The sequence below is a fragment of the Aulonocara stuartgranti genome, assembly GCF_965226115.1.
Source record: "Aulonocara stuartgranti genome assembly, chromosome: 2".
In the NCBI taxonomy this organism is placed as follows: Eukaryota; Metazoa; Chordata; class Actinopteri; order Cichliformes; family Cichlidae; genus Aulonocara; species Aulonocara stuartgranti.
In genome coordinates, this window is record NC_138940.1 from 23,592,121 (window position 1) to 23,610,233 (window position 18,113).

At 43.3% G+C, this 18,113-nt stretch overlaps 1 protein-coding gene across 3 annotated transcripts in view; it reads right to left on the bottom strand.

The window, feature by feature from the left end:
- The window catches only part of tenm1 (teneurin transmembrane protein 1), a 200,713-nt gene that overhangs the window by 90,117 nt on the left and 92,483 nt on the right, over window positions 1–18,113 (bottom strand). For all 3 annotated transcript variants that reach the window (XM_082558044.1, XM_082558043.1, XM_082558045.1), the window contains 2 exons: window positions 11,823–11,996; window positions 1,172–1,374 (listed from right to left, as the gene is read on the bottom strand). In XM_082558044.1, the coding sequence (XP_082414170.1) occupies window positions 1,172–1,374; window positions 11,823–11,996 (377 nt within the window). The remainder of the gene's footprint in view (window positions 1–1,171; window positions 1,375–11,822; window positions 11,997–18,113) is intronic.

Sequence of the window (18,113 nt, forward strand, 5' to 3'; positions counted from 1 at the left end):
CCTCTTCATGCAGGCGAGAGCAGGGGCGCACTGATGTTAAAAAGCAGATGACTCAGTGTGTGTTGTATTTTTGTCTGTATCTGTGCGTCTTGAATGGCACAATGCTGTTCTACACTGCACGATACGAGACGCTAACATCAGCGTTTTCTTCACGAAAAACCGAGTGCATCCGTACTTTTTAGGGTGCCCGTGCGCCGTTTTAGAAAGACACGTGTCCATGTGGGGAGAATTGCTTTGTCCTCATGTTTTGTTTGTTTTCTTAGCTGGAAAATTAGCATCATATTCAGTATGAGAAAAACACGCACGAGTCTAGAGAAGAAAAAAACATCAGTTTTCCATCAGCAACTCTAACACTGTGTTTCAATACAGCTGAACTCACAATTTAATTGATCTGATTTACATTTTTTTCTCTTTGTGTTGTCAGAACAAGTTTAAAGCAGTGATTTTTTTTGGTTCATGGTTCATGAATGCTACCTGTTAAACAGGCAGACAGCAAATTCATGCTCTGCTGCAGTCAGTTATCGATTTAACTGTTTTTGTTTGTTCTAACACATTTGCCTCACAAAACATGAATAAAAGCAGTTTATGGACATCTGTCTCCACACAAATCGGCGTTTGTACTGAAAAGAACAAAATGCAACTTCCACCTCTTTTAGGACAAGAAATCCAGAGACATCAAAATGGAGACAAAGTAACAGCGAATCCAAAAAAACAAAACAAAACCTATTCCAGCTGTCAGATTGGATGAAAATGTGCTTGCTGTAATGCTCTGTCTGGCTGAATGAGCACACTGACAAAGTTTGAGATTGAGATAAATAAAGAGATGTGGTTTTAGAGGAAATGCACAAAAAAGACAGCCAGTGTATCACAATAGAAGTTTTTAAAAAGACTTTCAAACTAAAATAATTTCTCATGTTTAAATATAAAAAAAAGCATTGTGTGTCGTGTGTGTCTAGAGCATCCTGGAGTATCAGGAGTTCTGGATCAAAGAATATAATGTAATCGTGTTCAAATAAGTGCTTAACACTCCCCACCGCTGAATATTGCCTCAGTGTAGATGCAAGGACAAAGTGGAGAGAAATAGGTGCATTAGCGTGGATGGGATCTGTAGCAGCTGAAGCAAACATGCCCATCTGGTGAACAGCACGCTATGACATGGGGCCTTCTTTACCTGAGTGTGTGTAGGCGGTATGTTCCTGCGCCCATAGACCCCCAGCAGTGCGTTGTGTGAAAGAGAAAGATTGAACTTGATGTAGGTCGGATGGTGCACAGTTATATGAAACCTCCAAAAAAGTCCCGGCGGGATTGCCTGGCTCTGCTGAGTCCCGATGTCGACCTCGCCACGGTCGATGGCCCGGCCTCGCACCCACTTTTCTGTAGGCAAAAAAATAAAAAAATAAAAAAAATCACACAGGTGAGGCCGCTAAAGACACACGCTGCAGATTTATCAAGGCGGACAGGCTGTCGTATTCAGTATCAGAGGGAGCAATTAATAACCAACCTGATGTCCTCAAACATCAGCGTGATCAGCCGCTGCACTAATGAAGCGAGACTGAATAGATGTCAGGAATGACTGAGCGGTGGTGAAAATCCTGCTTTTCAAGAGACCATGCTTTGGCAGGCCTTTGGATAGACTCTGCATAAAGATGAACTGCTTTAAAAAGGAAGTGTTTTGTCTGAGAGCTGTCTACTGGGGCTTTGTCGTGTGCTATATTAGCATCTTCTAACAAGAAAGAAAGTCTGTGTGTGTGTGTGTGTGTTAGTGTGAAAGAAGAGAGAGAACGAGAGAGAGCGAAGGATGAGAAAAAGTGAGGAGGGCACATGCACGCATTCACAAACAGCGTCACACAGATAGTGTCTTGAGTGAGAGTGTGTCTTTGTCTGTGAAGAGAATAGGTCTTTCCAACAGTCCCCTGGCCATCAGCTCCTCTTCTCTCCATAAGCCTTTATCAACCACCAGGCCCAAGTCTTTTGTGTTGGGGAGCAGGCAAGGCTCTCCAGCCCTCTGTGTGTCAGCCTTTATGTAGAGATATATCTCTGCTTCTAAACTAAGATGGAGGAAATATGGTGACAGAGGGAAGCCAGCCGATCATTACGGCCACAAAGGCAGAAGAACAGTTAGGGGCAGATTCATGGACGAGCCGGCTCGCTCTCAATCCATAATGCCTGCTGCTTTACCACTCCATTATGGCGACACCATACATGCCTGCAGGCCAGCCGACATATATCACACGTACTGTCAGAGCGAGGGAGGCGGAGGTACTCATCTTGCTATGCTAGCAGAAGCTAAAGCGATGGGAATATTTATTAGTCCGTTGGTCATTCCAGCTCTTTATTGCAGACCTCTCAGTACCTACAGCTGTTAAGTTTTACACAGATATTCATGACGATCGGAGAAAAATTCTGGGTCTGATGATCGTTTTGTCTTTCCAGCTTATCACGCCATGAAGCTGACATTTGTGGTTTTGTTTGAAATGTCACATCAACTTTTCTTCTCTACTCTCGTCACCAGGTCAGTTCGCCTTGGGTTAATCAGCAAACATGCTACCCTGCTCCAACTACACAGCCGGATATCTGCACACAAATGTTAGACAAAAGGTGCATCCATCCGTCTATCCATCTCCTACTAAGGGTCATCACAGGGTGACAGGTACTACCTGGACAAGTCGTTTCCCTTTTCTATAAAGCAAAGACAACAAGTTTGCAGTATGTTGAAAATGCCTAAGCAATGCATTTCTTGCTCAAAGCACTACTGTGCATGCATCTCTAGTATAGCTGTGGCACCTGCAGACTGGGAGATTTCAGCAATCTCAAGCCAACATAGATCAAATAAACTTAGGTACGACATCAAGTTGAGTTATGCGGACCGCACAATTGATGAAACTTACAGAATCTTAGGCCACAATGAACGGTCACAATTCCCCGGCTGTTTCTTTCCATGCCTACGGAGTCATAATAACATCTGGAGACACATCATACAAACGTGGCTTCTGCCGCCACGACTCATTGCTGGAATTCCAAACACTTCATTTTCCACATTTTACCTCCATTCATTCCATTTCTTTTGGTGTTTTTTTTTTCTCCTTTACAATTTGTGCCAGTGTGCCAGTGTCAAAGTTGATCAGTGTGTGTTATCTAATACTGCATTCCTATCTGGTTGGTTAGTGGACGTGACGATGCCAACACTTTGGCAGGCCATCTGTAGCAGCGAGATTGTGGAAAGGGTCAGCTTTGAACCTTAACGCGAGACAAATATCTTAGAGCCAAGACTAAAAGACATTCACAGCTCACTCGTCAAATCACACACAGTGAATACTTGAATTTCAGTGAATTTTAAAAATTGTGCAAATGAATGCCAAAAGATCATACATCATCTCTTTCTACCCTTCTATCTCATTTAGGCAACACTTGAAAAGAAATAATAAAGTGATTAATTCGGTAACGCGCTTAACCAGTGCGACGAGAGGGAAAAAAAGGGACAAAACGATGAGATTGGGACGAGAACAAAAACAGTTCAAAAAGATTTTTGAATGAAAGTAAAAGCAAAAGCAAAAAAAGAACCAACCCACACACACACTCACAGACAGGTGTCTGTATGAGGCATAAATTGTTCCCGCACTAAAATCTCTACCAAACCGAACAAAAGCAGCTTGGCCGAACTAAAGTATGCATTCATGCATTCCTGCCGAGTCTACCTCAGCAGTCTATTCCTTTTAATGCTAATCCTCACTTCTGCGCCTCGCCACAAAAATATAAAGGCCAGCAGAGGGATGGATGTCCCGAGGAAAGCAGTCTTTTATTCAGCACTAGATGAATAGGACATGAATAGGGCATGGCAGTTGGCGGAACACTGGCAGGCAGGCAGGCGCACAAGCAGGCTGACTGGCAGGCTGGCGGGCAGATGAGCAGGACTGACGCTAATTACTGTACAGTGCTTCTCCAAGTGTGATGCAACAAGGGGACAGAAAGCGGCACTCAGGTCAGCCACAAGGAAGGGTGGTAGGGAGATGGGGGAAGCAGGGGAGATGTAAAAGGGAGGGAGGGGGGAGCACATATGAGAGGACCATGCTCATTGACGAGTTGGCTGTGTCGAGTTACAACTGCTGATGCAAGAAAGAAGAAAAACCCTCCTTGCATCTCTCTCTCCCTCCCTCCCTCCCTCTCTCTCCGTCTGTCTCAGCACGTAGAGAATAATACTGCAGCTCCAGTAAAACCAGGGGAGAGGATCGAGGCATTTTTGGGAGTCCCACAGAAACCAGACGGCTCACATGGTGACCGGGGGCTCCTAGAGCCGCTCAGATTACTTCTGTCAATCAGTGTGTTCCAGCCGTGTGTCTCAGCACAAAACCTGAGCCCACTCTTTGAAAAGATCTTTCAAAACAGCAAATCTGTGTTTATTCCTATCTGGCAGACATAAAGAATACAAGCTTAAACAAGATGATATGCAAACTGGGAGGCAAAAATTCCTTCGCACCTTGCTATCTCGTGGCTTTAATAACAGAAAAGCAGCTTGAAATTCACACTTGCTATCGGCAGCTTGGAATAAGAGTAAAAATACAACAGCGTCGCATAAGCCTCCTTTTATCATTAGTTGGCAGGGGAAGAAAAAAATTGGAATATTTGAAAATGTTGAGCCTGTTTAAAGGGCAGATAAAAGCGTTGCATTGCTCATTCATGTCTACCATCAACATGGCCTTGATGGGAATGATGAATTGGTAGTGGGTCAGTCTGACATAACCAACATAGGGAGCATTATAATAATGATGATGCTGCCTCAGCCAATTATACTGGTTGTACACATCGTGCTTCTAATGCCCCCACTGACACTAGTCGCACACAATATGCAAACACATGTACACAATGCAATATTTTCTGCTAAATTAGCCCTTGAAAATGTTCCCAGGCCGCAGGACATCTGGATCAGGACGGCTTTACAATTGAACTCTTAACCTTTCCCATTTCTAATGACTCGCTAACACCTCCACATTGTCCTCCTTCACCCCCGTCTTTGCAAAGCACGTGCTTCCAAAAGTTAGTGTGAGTTTGCCTGCCCATCCATCTGAATGTGCTGTGTGTCTCTGAGTGTGTGCGTGTGGGTGCACCAGGCCAATGAAGGAACGGAACTACATTAGGACTTGGGACACAAGGTCTAATTAATTTCTCTTGCCTACGGGTTATTCAGGTAAAACAATTACACCTGTAATCTATTTTCAAAGGAACTAAACTGTCTTTGCAATTAATTTTATTATCCCTCAGATTCTAATGAAGCAGAGAACAGACTAAAAAGTGCAGCCAGGGTCTTGGTGACGGGACACGTCTGAGGGGACTGGAATTGTGTGTGTGTGTGTGTGTGTGTGTGTGTGTGTGTGTGTGTGTGTGTGTGTGTGTGTGTGTGTGTGCGCACGTCAATACTGATGCGTAGGTCTGTGTCTGAATCTCACACATATTGGTGCAGACAACATTAATAGCGTTCCAAATGCAAGAGAGATTGAGTTTGCCGCAGGATGAATAAAAATATCACAATGGGCAAGGTCTCTATAATTACTTGGATTCAATTAAGGGCCTTTTGAGCAGGTGGCTTAATAAGCTTTCAGCCGCCTCTCTCCACTGTGCAGCCTAATGAGTGTCAGTCAGAGTCAGGAGAAGATAATGCTCTTGGCCTTAGGCCCTTCCATTACGCTCTCTTCCTCACCTTCTACCATCAGACCCCAGGCTACGTGTGTGACAGACACATCTGGCCCTTAGCAAACGCATCCACTGCACGACACATGCATTGTTACACATGTAATATGTGTTGTGTCAATTGGAACATGGATAAAGTACCTACAGATTATTTTTCTTCAAGCTTTACCTGTGTAGTCTGGGTGCAGGTCTAGAGGCTTAACTACTGTGATGCATTTTGAAAATTACTTGTAAGTATCTTAAATTACCCCTCTTGGATATTTATGTCCAAAAAAGTAGAGCACAAGGTCGATGCAACTTTGTGTAACAAAACAGGCTTCCTTCTCTGTAGTGTTTTTTACACTTTGGTACATCACTTTGTCATTTTTATGAAATATTTGTATCTAATATGTTTTCCAAAATTTTACTAATAAACTACTAATAAAGATACGTGAAGAGATATTTTTACCTGCTTAATAAAAATATGTATTTCCTTAACAAATGTGCTTATATCATGCTATGCTATTAGATTGTTAATGCTGATGCATATGTAAATAGTGTTTGAATGTAGGAAAAAATCAAGGCAAAGCTACTTTAACTGCTTTTTAAAATTGTATCTTCCCAGTTTTTCCTGCGCAGAGGAACTCGAAGGTTTGTTCCAACAAAAGCCAAAGAAAAAAAGAAACAAAACTCCAGCACTGTGCTCAAATGATCTATTTTTAAACCAGTATTGTTGTTAGGGATTTAACTGACAAGCATAATCAAAATGTGGTCAGAAACAACAGGAAAATACTCATGTTTCTGTCAACTAAGGTACAAGACTCATTCACTTCAGTGAAAGCAGACTCATCATGTTTGTGTGAGGAGACGTTCCCCAAAGGCACATTCTGAGTCAGGAATATGATATTGTTGGTTGGTTTAACAATTCACTGTGGCATGTGGCATGTAATGTAATTTTAATCTGCAAGGAAGCTGCTAATTAAACGCATTAATAACTGCATTAACAGGACTGTGCAAAAGTCTCAAGCCACCCCTAATTTCTTTATATTTTGCTGGGATGGTGGGAAATAGGTGCATACATACAGAGATTGCTTAATTCATAATAAACTCTCTTAGGCAGCTTTCTTGTTATTTCTTTAAGCAGTCTTAAGGAATAGTTCTTCAGGCTTCTTGAAGGAAATTCAAAGCTCTTCTTTGGATGTTGGCTGCATTTTGTTCTCTACAAAGATGATCCCACACTGCTTCAATAATGAGTCTGAGCTCTGGGGAGGCCAATCCATGACTGATTGTGTTTTTCTATCCAGGTATGCTTTTGCTGCATTGGCAGTGTTTTTGGCGTCACACTGAAAAATAAAACTTTCCACTGTACCGCATGCTGTATCATGGCGACAGTACTTTTTCGACATTTACAATTCCATCAATTTTTAAATATCCCCAACACCACTGGCTAAAACACAGCCCCAAACCATGACAGAGCCTCCACCACATGACATCTGACCTCCTCCATACTGATGATTATTTAAACCAAAACTACTCTGGATTCATGACTCCATCAGACCTGTTGGCACTGATTCAGTCCAGTTCCTGTGTAATTCGGCATACTTCTCTCTCTGTTTCTCATCCTGAAGAAAGGCTTCTTGACAGCCACCCTTCTACTGAGACCATTTCTGATGAGGCTTTAGTGAACAGTAGTATTAACTGAAGTGCCAGATCTCTCAGGTCCTGTATTAGGTCTTTGCTGGATTTTTTCTATTTCTTTAGGATATCGATTTCACATACCGTTCATCTGCTACAGATGTTTTTTTTACACTATCATTTCTTTTATTCGTTTGTCCTCCAGTTGCCAAGTTTCCTCATTTTTAAGGGCACACTGCACGCTATTGTATGCCAAACTTTTTTATTCTGTCAGTTTTCATAGAAAAATAAGGAAATGTGTTGTTTTTGCAACAGGCTGCCAGTAACAAAGTAGCTTAACAAACAAAACTGAACTGAAAATAAGTAAAAAAGCAGCCAATGTCCAAAGAAAAGCTTTAAAGGACCTTCACAAAGCATGGAGAACTATTCCTCTAGACGCCTTGAGCAATAGCAAACAAAAATTTAAAAATCAAAATATATTGACTTGATGGGTGGCTCAATACTTTTGTACAGTGCACCAGTATCAAATGGAAACAGTTGAATAAAGTTCTTGTTTGACCACCTTTTGACCAGCTTTGAGTTTATTTTATTGTTTATTTTACAATTGATGTCAGAGCCTGTGGCACATACTACTCAAATGTCAAAAGTTCCTGCTCTTGACAAAACGTGACATGTATACTGTTAACACTGGCTGTAGTTTGAAATTATGTTTCATTTCCTCCGATATTTCTGGATGAGATGTTTTGAATGCCGGCCGCCTAACAGACAGACATGCCGCTGCTATTAGGCTTTCTCAACTTGAGGCGCTCAAGCAGGGGGTTCACTAAGTGATCCATACTCTCTCTGCGTGTGTGTCTGTGTGAACGCGGGCGTGTGCGCATGTGTTACATCCTGAGACTGTATCCCAGCGTGAGAAAATCAATGAGACCAGTGTAACAGGGACCAGTCCATAAGCATTTGCACACACGCGCACGCGCTCACCTCTGCGCCACACACATTCGCTCTGCTCGCACCCGCGCGCAACATCAACACACTTTCTTACTCTTGTGGACACATGCGGACTGCTCGGCCTCACTTCCCTCCACTCTCTCTGCACGCAGTCTAGAATATTGATGTGCTCTTTAAGAGCCCTTCTCTCTGTCTCTGTCACATTTCATCCATCTACACACAATTTTCCAACCACACCATCAGGCAGAGTGAAAACAATTCGGCACTAACTCAGGAGTTTATACAATCATCACATAGGCTCAGATGGCATTCCACAAGCTCCACATTTCATCATCTCCACATTATAATGAGGCAACGCGCCGCTCTACTGTATGTCACTTTGTATCATTTCATATCGTTAATACATCCGACGTTGCACATTGAGTGAAATATTACTCTCAAACTCTGATGTACTTCATTAAGGAAGGGATTCCACCGACAAAAAAATTCTGTTCTGGGCACATCTGCTTTCATGTACGCCAGAAGAGTTTCCATTAGTGTGTGTGTGTGTGTGTGTGTGTGTGTGTGTGAGATGGCCATCTCTAAATGCCCTTACCCTCGCTTGTTTGATATAAAAACAGAGAAGAGATAAGGGAAAGGCGGTGTGTTTGTGAGCACACATTCATGCATGCACATCAGCGCGAGGTTGGGTATCATGGGGCGAGTGGCAATTACTGTAATACTAATTAGAGAAGCTTTTATGTGTGGTCGGCTTAGAGGGGCTGCTGGTGATCTCTGGAAACTGCAGGAGAGATAGCGTGAAGAATATAAAACAGCACGCGCGGCTTGACGAGACGCTAGCCATACGCGCATGACACAACATGTCAATTAGCATCAAGCACGGTGGCGCGGGCCGCCTCATAAGGTGGATTAGAAGTCTTGCGGCTCCGGATTCTGATTTCGGAGTGGAGCCAACAAATCATCTTTATGGCATTGAAGTTGACAGAAAAACAACAACACTAAAAATACATGAACGACAATACAAGAAGATTACTACCTTCCAATCATTCCGCCAAGCTCGTTTCATCTCTCCCTACTGTGTCATCAGTTTATATCAAAACAAGCAGAAACTGATGACTATCCTCCAATCAGCCGCCTCAGCTATCTTCATGCTCCCACTGTTACTTGTGTTCCTTGTGTTTATAGCAGCGTGTTAGGCTAAGACAATTTATTCCGAATTAAAAAAACTGAACATTTTGCATCTTGTTGTTCTTTGAGTTTCTTTTTTTTTGGTGGTTTGCAGACAAGTTGTGAAAGCTTCTTCTAAGATGTTTAAGGAATTTGCTACTTTAATGACAGCAATTCTTTTTTAGCTTCATCGTGTATCCGTCCCTTGCCCCCTTATCTCTCTCTATCCTTTCCATTCCTTCCCTCGCCATCGTTCGCGGTGTAATCTAGGGGATTGTGTGGTCTCTTGGTGTGAGAGGTGATGGGTGCAGCAGGATGAGCGTGATAATCTGCCACACTGGATTACAGCCTAATCTCTAATCTCCCTGGCCCTCCTCTGCCTGGGGACCACCTCCACCGTGCCAATTTTATTAATCTGAGCCCCCTGCATCAACAGCTTAGCTTTGCCCATTTTGATTTCCCAGCTTTCACGGCGCATATAAAGCAATAAGAGCTGAAACAATAGATTGTTGTGACGCAACACTCAGAAGTGAATTCCACGACCCCTGCGTGCTCTATTGGAGGATTTAGATACTGATGAGAGCGTTAATCCTCCGAATGTGAGGATTCATCAAGAATAGTTGCTTCAGGGATGTCCCAGGTTGCCTAAATTGCAGCGAGTTGCAGTTTTGCCTCGCACGTTTTCTGTGTAAGCGCTGAACGTGGGCTCCGACAGCCTCCGATGTAATATCCATCAGAATCACACCAACCATGAAGGTTGCTCTGTCCTGTCTGACTTCATGACCTGAGACGCTCACAATTAATGTCCCATATCGTGGGGTTAAACTGGTGTTAGTAATTCCTCTGGCTAGTTGGGAGAAGGCAGAGTGGAGAAAAGCAATTCCAGTCATGTAGCAGGAAAAAGAAAACGCGATTAACCAGTTTCCTAGCCTTTCTAAAAAATGAGTAATCAGAGTAAGGCTTATCTCTGGACTAATGTCTCTCTATTGTATTGGATCATTAGTTGTGGGAAGAGTGTTATTTACGAAGCCAGGGACTTAATGCACTAGAAGCTGATTGAAATTTGTAGACCTGTACCTGAAGATCCGAATATAAGTGCATGTGTTTGGTGTATGTGTTTGGTGCATCTTCAGTTTTCACTCTTCAGCAACTCTTTGTACTCGTTTTAGCCTCTGCAGCAACACAACATGACAGGCTTAATCTTTGGCTTATGTGTATGGTGTTTGTAAAAGTGTGATTAAAACATTACATGTCATTGTTCAATATGTTTAGTTTGCAGAAGTTAATGGATCCTAATTGAAGTCTCAGCTGTGGTTCACAGCATCATCGAAGAGAAACAACTAGAATCCTCTTAAGCTATGGTGCACAATTTGCCGTGGTCCAAAAGTAACCGGGACACTAAGTGGGCAGATGTGTCTCATTTTTTTGATCAATAATTCATGCCTAAAAGAGCTGCCATGTGGCTGAAAGTTGACTGAAAGTTGCCATTTATGCAGAGGTGATAATATGAGGAGTAGAGTGGAGCCATGCAAATGAAGGACATAATACCAGGACTCGCACAAAAGCACAAATCTATCAGAGCACTATCACAGGTACCATCAAAACCAACAGCTGGCCTCCTTCCAGAAAACCAGGTGCACCCAGCAAAAGTAAAAAAATGGCAAACAGCATGAAGAAGTCTGCATGAAGAAGAAAAACTCATTTATGTCTCTGCAGCCCGTCAAGAGCGCTCTCCAGGATTTAGGCAAAGATTCAACAGTTATCCAAAGACAACTTCATGTCCATAATTTTTTAACACATTCCTCTCCTGTCTCAAAATTTGGCATGTACATTACTCATAATCCATTTGATGAGTCGGGTGTGTTACACATGTAAAGGCTTGTAGCCTTGAGCTGACAACCTAAAGCAAAGATGAGGAGCTCTCTGCAAAAGTCTGCAGAACTTCGAAGCTACAACGCAGACAGTTTTTAAAAACATTGTCAAAATGAAAAGTCCCAGCTGACTAACATCGCACAAGTCTGGTTAAAGACTGACATGAAGGTAAGTCCAGAGCAACTCTGAAGGGGTGGTTTTCCATGGAAACCTGAAATATGAAGGCCCCGAAAATAATTCCGATTTGTCAAAATATGCTCTTATTGGGCATGCTTAATGAAATAGTCAAAAATGCTTTCCTTGCCTTTTTGCTTGCAAAAATGTCGATAGAAAGAAAAAGAAAACAGCCAGGCACAGATAAAGAAAAATGAAGTGAAGCACTCGAAGTCATCACTTATGTTTTTAGTCAATACATTTAATACAAATTTTTCAAGCTGCTGTATTACATTTGTTTTGTTGTTACTAACGGGCAGATCCTGTCAGTGGCTGAGTGCAGAACATCTGTTATTACAGTGTACACTGTGTGCGTGTCAGCTCACCTCTGTCACCACTGTGTGTGTTTTCAGGGTTGAGCGTGTCCAGCAGGTGGACGGAGCTCGTCGGTCTGGTTTTGCTGCGGTCCTCTTGTTGATGGTCTGCTGAGCTCAGGCCATTCTCATACAGCTGGCTCTCACCGTGACGCAGATGCCAGGTCAAACCTAACAGGTGGACCGCTACACACACACACACACACGCAGATTGGCAGCCAAGGGTAAAGAAAAGAAAACAGACAGAGGAGATCATTATTCAAAACATGCAAGAGGGGTGTGTCTGAATCCTTTTTTTAATGCCCATCTTAGAGCACTCACTCTCTTTATGTGCTTATTAGCGTCCGGCAAAGCAAAGGACAATTAGAAAACACGCAGAGAAGACAAACTGTCACGCACACATGCGTGCATGCCTGCGCACATGGCACATGTGCACACCAACACAGAACGTGGCAGTGGTGGGCAATTAAGGCAGATCTTGTGAGTCTGAGCCCAGGGCTAGTATTAAAGCGCTAACACAGGCTTTTATGCATGACTAATGATGCTTTGAAAGCTGCTGCCGATTCACAATCCATATGGGCCTTTTAAACAACAAAGGGTATGAGAGAGAATACTGGATTCCCCCCTCCCACTCATAAAATTGTTTACTAGGACGGGAAACCAACATGCTGTTAAATAAAAACAACTAACACACGCCCATTAAGGAAATGAATTAGTTTTTTGCGAGTGTTGTCAGTAAAGTGTTGAGTAAAACATTCAGCTGTGTTCTGACCAATCATGAGGTTCCATTCATTCAGGCTTATACTTGAGCAGTGTTTTAATTTTGTTTTTTATTTCTTTAAAAGAATCTAAAAAGGTAATGTGCCTTTGCTGATAGGAAGAACAAAGCAAATGAAATAAATCATTGCAGTTTTTTTTCTCCCCTCCTCTGACACATTTGGAACATCAAACAAAAGCAAAGACTTAAATCAAAAAGTTACTATGTGCTGGTGGCAGTCAGAGGATGGCTGCTGCATGCAGATCAAGGTAGGGAACTTCTAAGGACTTCAAACATCTTCACTGTCTGTCCTCTGTCTGCTGATTGCCGACACCCAGAAAAAGCACTTGACACGAGCTTGATAACGCTCGCGTAAAATGGCTGCTTAGAAAAACAAATCCACAATTATACGGCGCAACCAACACAATCACACAGGTACGGCACAGACTCACACTTTTCTCATCTGTGCATACATGCATGCATGCACACGCCTCCACAGTCGCCCACACTCCACCCCCTCCTGATGAAGGATACCTAATTAAAACTCCAAATAGTTCAAAGCCATTTGCTGCTACTTTCCTTTGAGGAAGCACAGAGGAGAGGGGTGCGAGGCGGGGAAATAAAACTGTTTTCTCTGAAAAATACCAGCAAATCTATGATGAGCTCTGAGAGTTGAAGCCAACAGGGTCCCATGCCTCACTCTGGCATCTACGGGGATCAGCAAATCATACATTTCTACTTTTGACTAGCACTAGCCACTATTGGTTTAGCTATCTACTCATGCACAATATGAGCTCTTCAAAGCAGAACACTGACGATTACCAGGGCCATGAGGGAGACGTCATGCATCATTTAGCTCAAACTAATTGAACTGTCAGTCTGTGACGAGACCAGACATGGACACGCACAAGCTCCTCACGTCAGTGTGAGTACGAGTCAGTCATTTTTAAACATCTCTTGTTTTCTTTTTCTTTTTTAAAAAAAGGCGACGTGGGGGATTTTTCGCATAAACACCTTGCTGTGAAAGTACCTGTGATGATTCATTTTGATGCTGGAAAAAAGGATGTCAAACAGTAACCCAAATGATCTTCCTTGTACATTTAATTTCATGGATTTAGCTTCCAGCAAAATCCTTTCGGTTGTCTGGTACTGCCCGTACTGCATCCTTAGCAGACAGGTGGGAGGAGAACGGAAGCAGGTAGAAAGAAACTCATGAAAAAAGCACACACACAGTGAAGGTGGTCAAAATCACACGTATTTGACACTGACAGAATTAGCAAGAGCGCCGCTGAAATTTCCTTTCGACCACGGCAATTATCTTTCTCTTAAAATACACCATAAAATATCATACCACACCTAAAAATGTAGGTTTGTATTCCTCGTCACAGTTTGTATGGCATTATATTTGGCAGTGGAGTGGAGTGGAACAACCTATCATAGTTTCATAAATTAGTCTGTAAGAGTGCTCAGTGAGGGATGACAAGTTATTCCCAAACTGATACATTTGGCATTTCCACCATTAAGTCTCTCAGACTCCATTCTCTCCTCGCTTCCTCTCATCTGAATTGCTTTTCTTGCTCTCCATGTTTGTCTGGTGTCCCCCACACCTCTGCTGGCCAAGTATTACCCACTACAGTTATGACTCTGCAGCGACAGTCCTCACCAGCTCTCCTACCTTCTCCTCGTCACCACTCCATCTCTCCTCAAAACACCCTCAGACCCCACTTCTCCTGCTCCTCCTCATCAGCCCTCCCCCCATTCTCTGTCTCTCTCTCTCTTACTTTATGGCTGTTGACCTTTTGCTTGAACACTTAGCATCTAGAGTTGCACAGCATGCATGCACACGCAAACACACCGGAGCAAGAAGGGAACAAGGACCTCTGAGTGTGATGAGGAGATGATGGAAGAGTGAGCGTTTGAGCATATGCTCTTGTACTTTTGAGGATCTAATGTCCAAACAGTAATATTAATACCAGTGAGGACATATTTGTTGGTTTGTCATTTAAGCAAATGAATTCCGGGCATTTAAAACTGAGCACTCATAGAGCCCATAATGTGGACAGGAATGGGAGTTTAATATATGTCTATCTATTAGGCATGTAGAGGTTACAAGGTTTCAATTGCTGCAGGTTATTCAGTGCCAAAGAGACATGAAAAAAGATGAGCAACTGCTGAGCATGAAGGTTTATTCTTGACCTTAACATTTATTCTGTCAGACCCCTGACTCACAGACAAATTAATATCGTTTTTGGACACACAAACGATACTGGCACAGTCGTCATAGAGATGTCCTGTCGTCCTGGGTTACGCTATCCTACACTCTAGAAAATCACAGAGACCTTGGAGAATCTGGATTATATCGTCAAATGAACTGTGGTGTTAGTTCTTATCTGTGATGATAAAAGGACATGCAGTCTCCTGAGGAAATATAAGAAAAAAGTCAACTACAACCCCCTCAAACAATGTTGGATAAACAGAGTAACGGAGTGTTTAATATAGGCCCTTTGTGACACCTTGATATTTTTATTGTTCGCATTTCTTTATTAGATCAAAAGGAGAAATAACTTAATAGAAAATAATTTTTCCCACAAAACCATGTAGAACATTTAAACCTTCACTTGATGTTTTAGAAAATAAGCTTGCTTTCTTGGCAGGGCAATATGTACAGTAAATATGCAGGTACAGCTAGCTGCTAATTAGCTTAGCTTAGCTTAGCTTAGCCCCATACATTTCTTATTTGTTTTAAACAAGGCATCAGTTCAGTCCATTAATTCACTGCCTGTTTAACTCCTTTCCCTTTGTGCAGATTCTCCCTTTGACTGAGTTTCTTCTGATTTCCTGCCTCTTAGAAACAAAAGGATGGGAAGTGCTGCTGAGCTAAAATGCAGCAGAGCAGTGTCTGTAGCATATTTAGGAAATGCACTGGAGTTTAAACTATGTAGAGCCAAGAGTAGAAAAAAACTGAACAGAGAGCCGAAGCCTGTGCTTTCAAATCATGAGGAATACATGTACAGATATACTGACCTCATGATTTCAGACTCTGGCCATGTGTAACATACTCATCCACTGTTGTAAAAGTATTTATATAATAGAACCACCCCCCCACAGGAATCTGAACTTGTTAGTCCACATAACTGCCTGGAGACATTTCAAAGATGGCTACTGAGTGGCAAGAATTTCATCTAGAGAGACACCGGCACCTCTTTCCATTTAAAATACAGAGACGCTCTCACAGACTCACTTCCACACAGTGTGCAGCCAGTTATGCGAGCAGCATGTGCTCAGCCTGACCCTTCATTCTCGCTCCCTTTTCCTCCTGCCTGTCTATCCATCCCTCTCAGCGTCCATCTTTCTCTCTTGTGCTTTGGCGAAGGCACACGTTAGTGAGAGGACTCTGAGTTAGTCCAGTCATTATAACTGGTGAAGGAGCAGCGGCGTCGGCAGCAGCACAGTGCCAGCGATGAGCAGCAGTGCAGTGAGCTAACAGGCTGAGGCGCGCGCACACATGAATCATTGATCAGTGTGACAGTGAGATGACTGCCAGAGGTAATAGGACGGTACCGCTGTGAGGGGGGTTCTGTGCTGTACCCTCGCTGTCGGCTACCCCGCCGAGATGTGTGCGGAGGATGAGGAAAGCTGAAGAGAAGAGCGTGGGGTGGAGGGAGCGAGAAACAGACAGTTCACTATTAAAAGAAGGAGGTACTTGATGTGGCTTTTTCAGGTTTTCTTAAACTACCGTGGAGAGAAATGAGAGAACAGAGAAGAATTCAAGCTGGTGGAAATTTAGTAGCAAAGTGAGGCTTGCTGAGATAGCAGCAGCATCATAAGCTTTCTCACATTAGCGGCTAAAACGCAAAGATGTACAGATTACATAGGAGACAAACCATTTCAGGTGGTCGACATGGCGACAATGCTAGCATGCAGCATTCGCTCTTGTTGTCAGGCATGTATGTGTCTCCAGATTAGATAAAAAATGATTGTGTGCTCCTATGACGATTAGATTTCACACTTGTGGTGGGAGAAAGTGGGAGATGTGCATGTGAGCATGCATGTGTTCATTCCTCTTTAACCACTGAAGTAAACCAGATATCGTTATCAAGTATTTGTATCAGTCCTGGGCAGAGCTGTGGGGCACAATGGGGGTGATTGACTGTGAATACACTGCCTTATCGATAAGCATTACAGCCAAGGTAGCACTGCAGTCAGTTAAAAATGATTTATCAATACCCTCACACAAGTGGAAACACATCCTGGCCTGATTGCCAAGTCCTTTTTCGCTCGTAGACATGGCTAACCGCCGACTATATTCTGTCTGACAACCAAAGACTACAGCCAGCTTTGCCCAGCAGCAAACACTTTCAAGCACATCAGTCATTCGATTTAGTGCGTAGTTTAGCATGTACAGTAAAGGCAATTGCTCATCCAAGTTCTGCATGGCTGTGTCAGCCTCTAGCTAAGCCAAGACTTCTGAGGGATGGGAGAAAGAGAGGCAGGGGGGGGAGTAAAAAAGAGGAGAGACAAATGGGGAAAAAACAAGTGTGAAGGAGAGTGAAGGAGAGGGACTTCAGAGCCAATAAAACAAATCTGTGTCTAAGTCAACGTTAGAGTAGAGACTAAGAGCCCGGGGGTCCGCGTGCCCTGCCGCATTTTCGCCTGTCGACCCTCGCTTCACTCTGACAGAAGAGAGGTGCTAAAGTGTTTTTCTTACTCCCCTCCACAAACTCCTTGAAAGCTACTAATGCCACTGTCAAGACTGTTTAACTTGTGTGCTTTTTGCATGCATGACGGACTGTCTTTCGTGGGTGTGTGAGAGAGCATGAGCAGAGGCTCATTGCCGCAATTTTTTAACCGGTATAAACCTCAGGACTCATCATTGGTTTGACCTTGCTAATCTGAAATGGGACGTCTCGCTCGGATAAAGGGATGAAATGACGGAAAGAAGGATAAACGAAGAGCGGAGGTGGTGACACACTTCACGCGTCTTCAATGATGAGATTTGCTGTACACGCCGGTGTTTATTTACCAGTAAAACTCGCTGTCACACTTATCTAGTTAGTCATGGTTGCGACAGTACACCAAGTCCAACAGATCACAGCTTTCTTCTTCACGCATTTCTCTGTTGTTCTTTCATTTCCCATCACGCCTCCTCTCTCTTTCTGTCAGAGTCCCCCCATCTCTCTCCATCTGTCTCCCACTAGCTGTCTCACTGATCTGGTCTCTTACTGAAAGCTGAGTAATGTTACGGCGGGCAGGATATTACTCAATGAGCAGGGGATTGCCGCCATGTTACATTTCCCTCTGGCAGCCACCATCTACAGCTGAAATGCTGAAATGCTGCAGACAAACAGCGACGCAGCACCGCCGGTCATATACGAGCTCCATCTCTGCTGGTTTGGAGCGTGGGTGCATGCCTACATTTGTGTGTGTGATAGAGAGGATCGGGAAGATAAGGAAATGCGTGTGTGTGAGTTGCCGCGCGGTGCCTACCGTGCACGTGTGTGAACTCGCCCAGTGTACCGTTGGAGCTATTGAGGCTATTTTGTTGC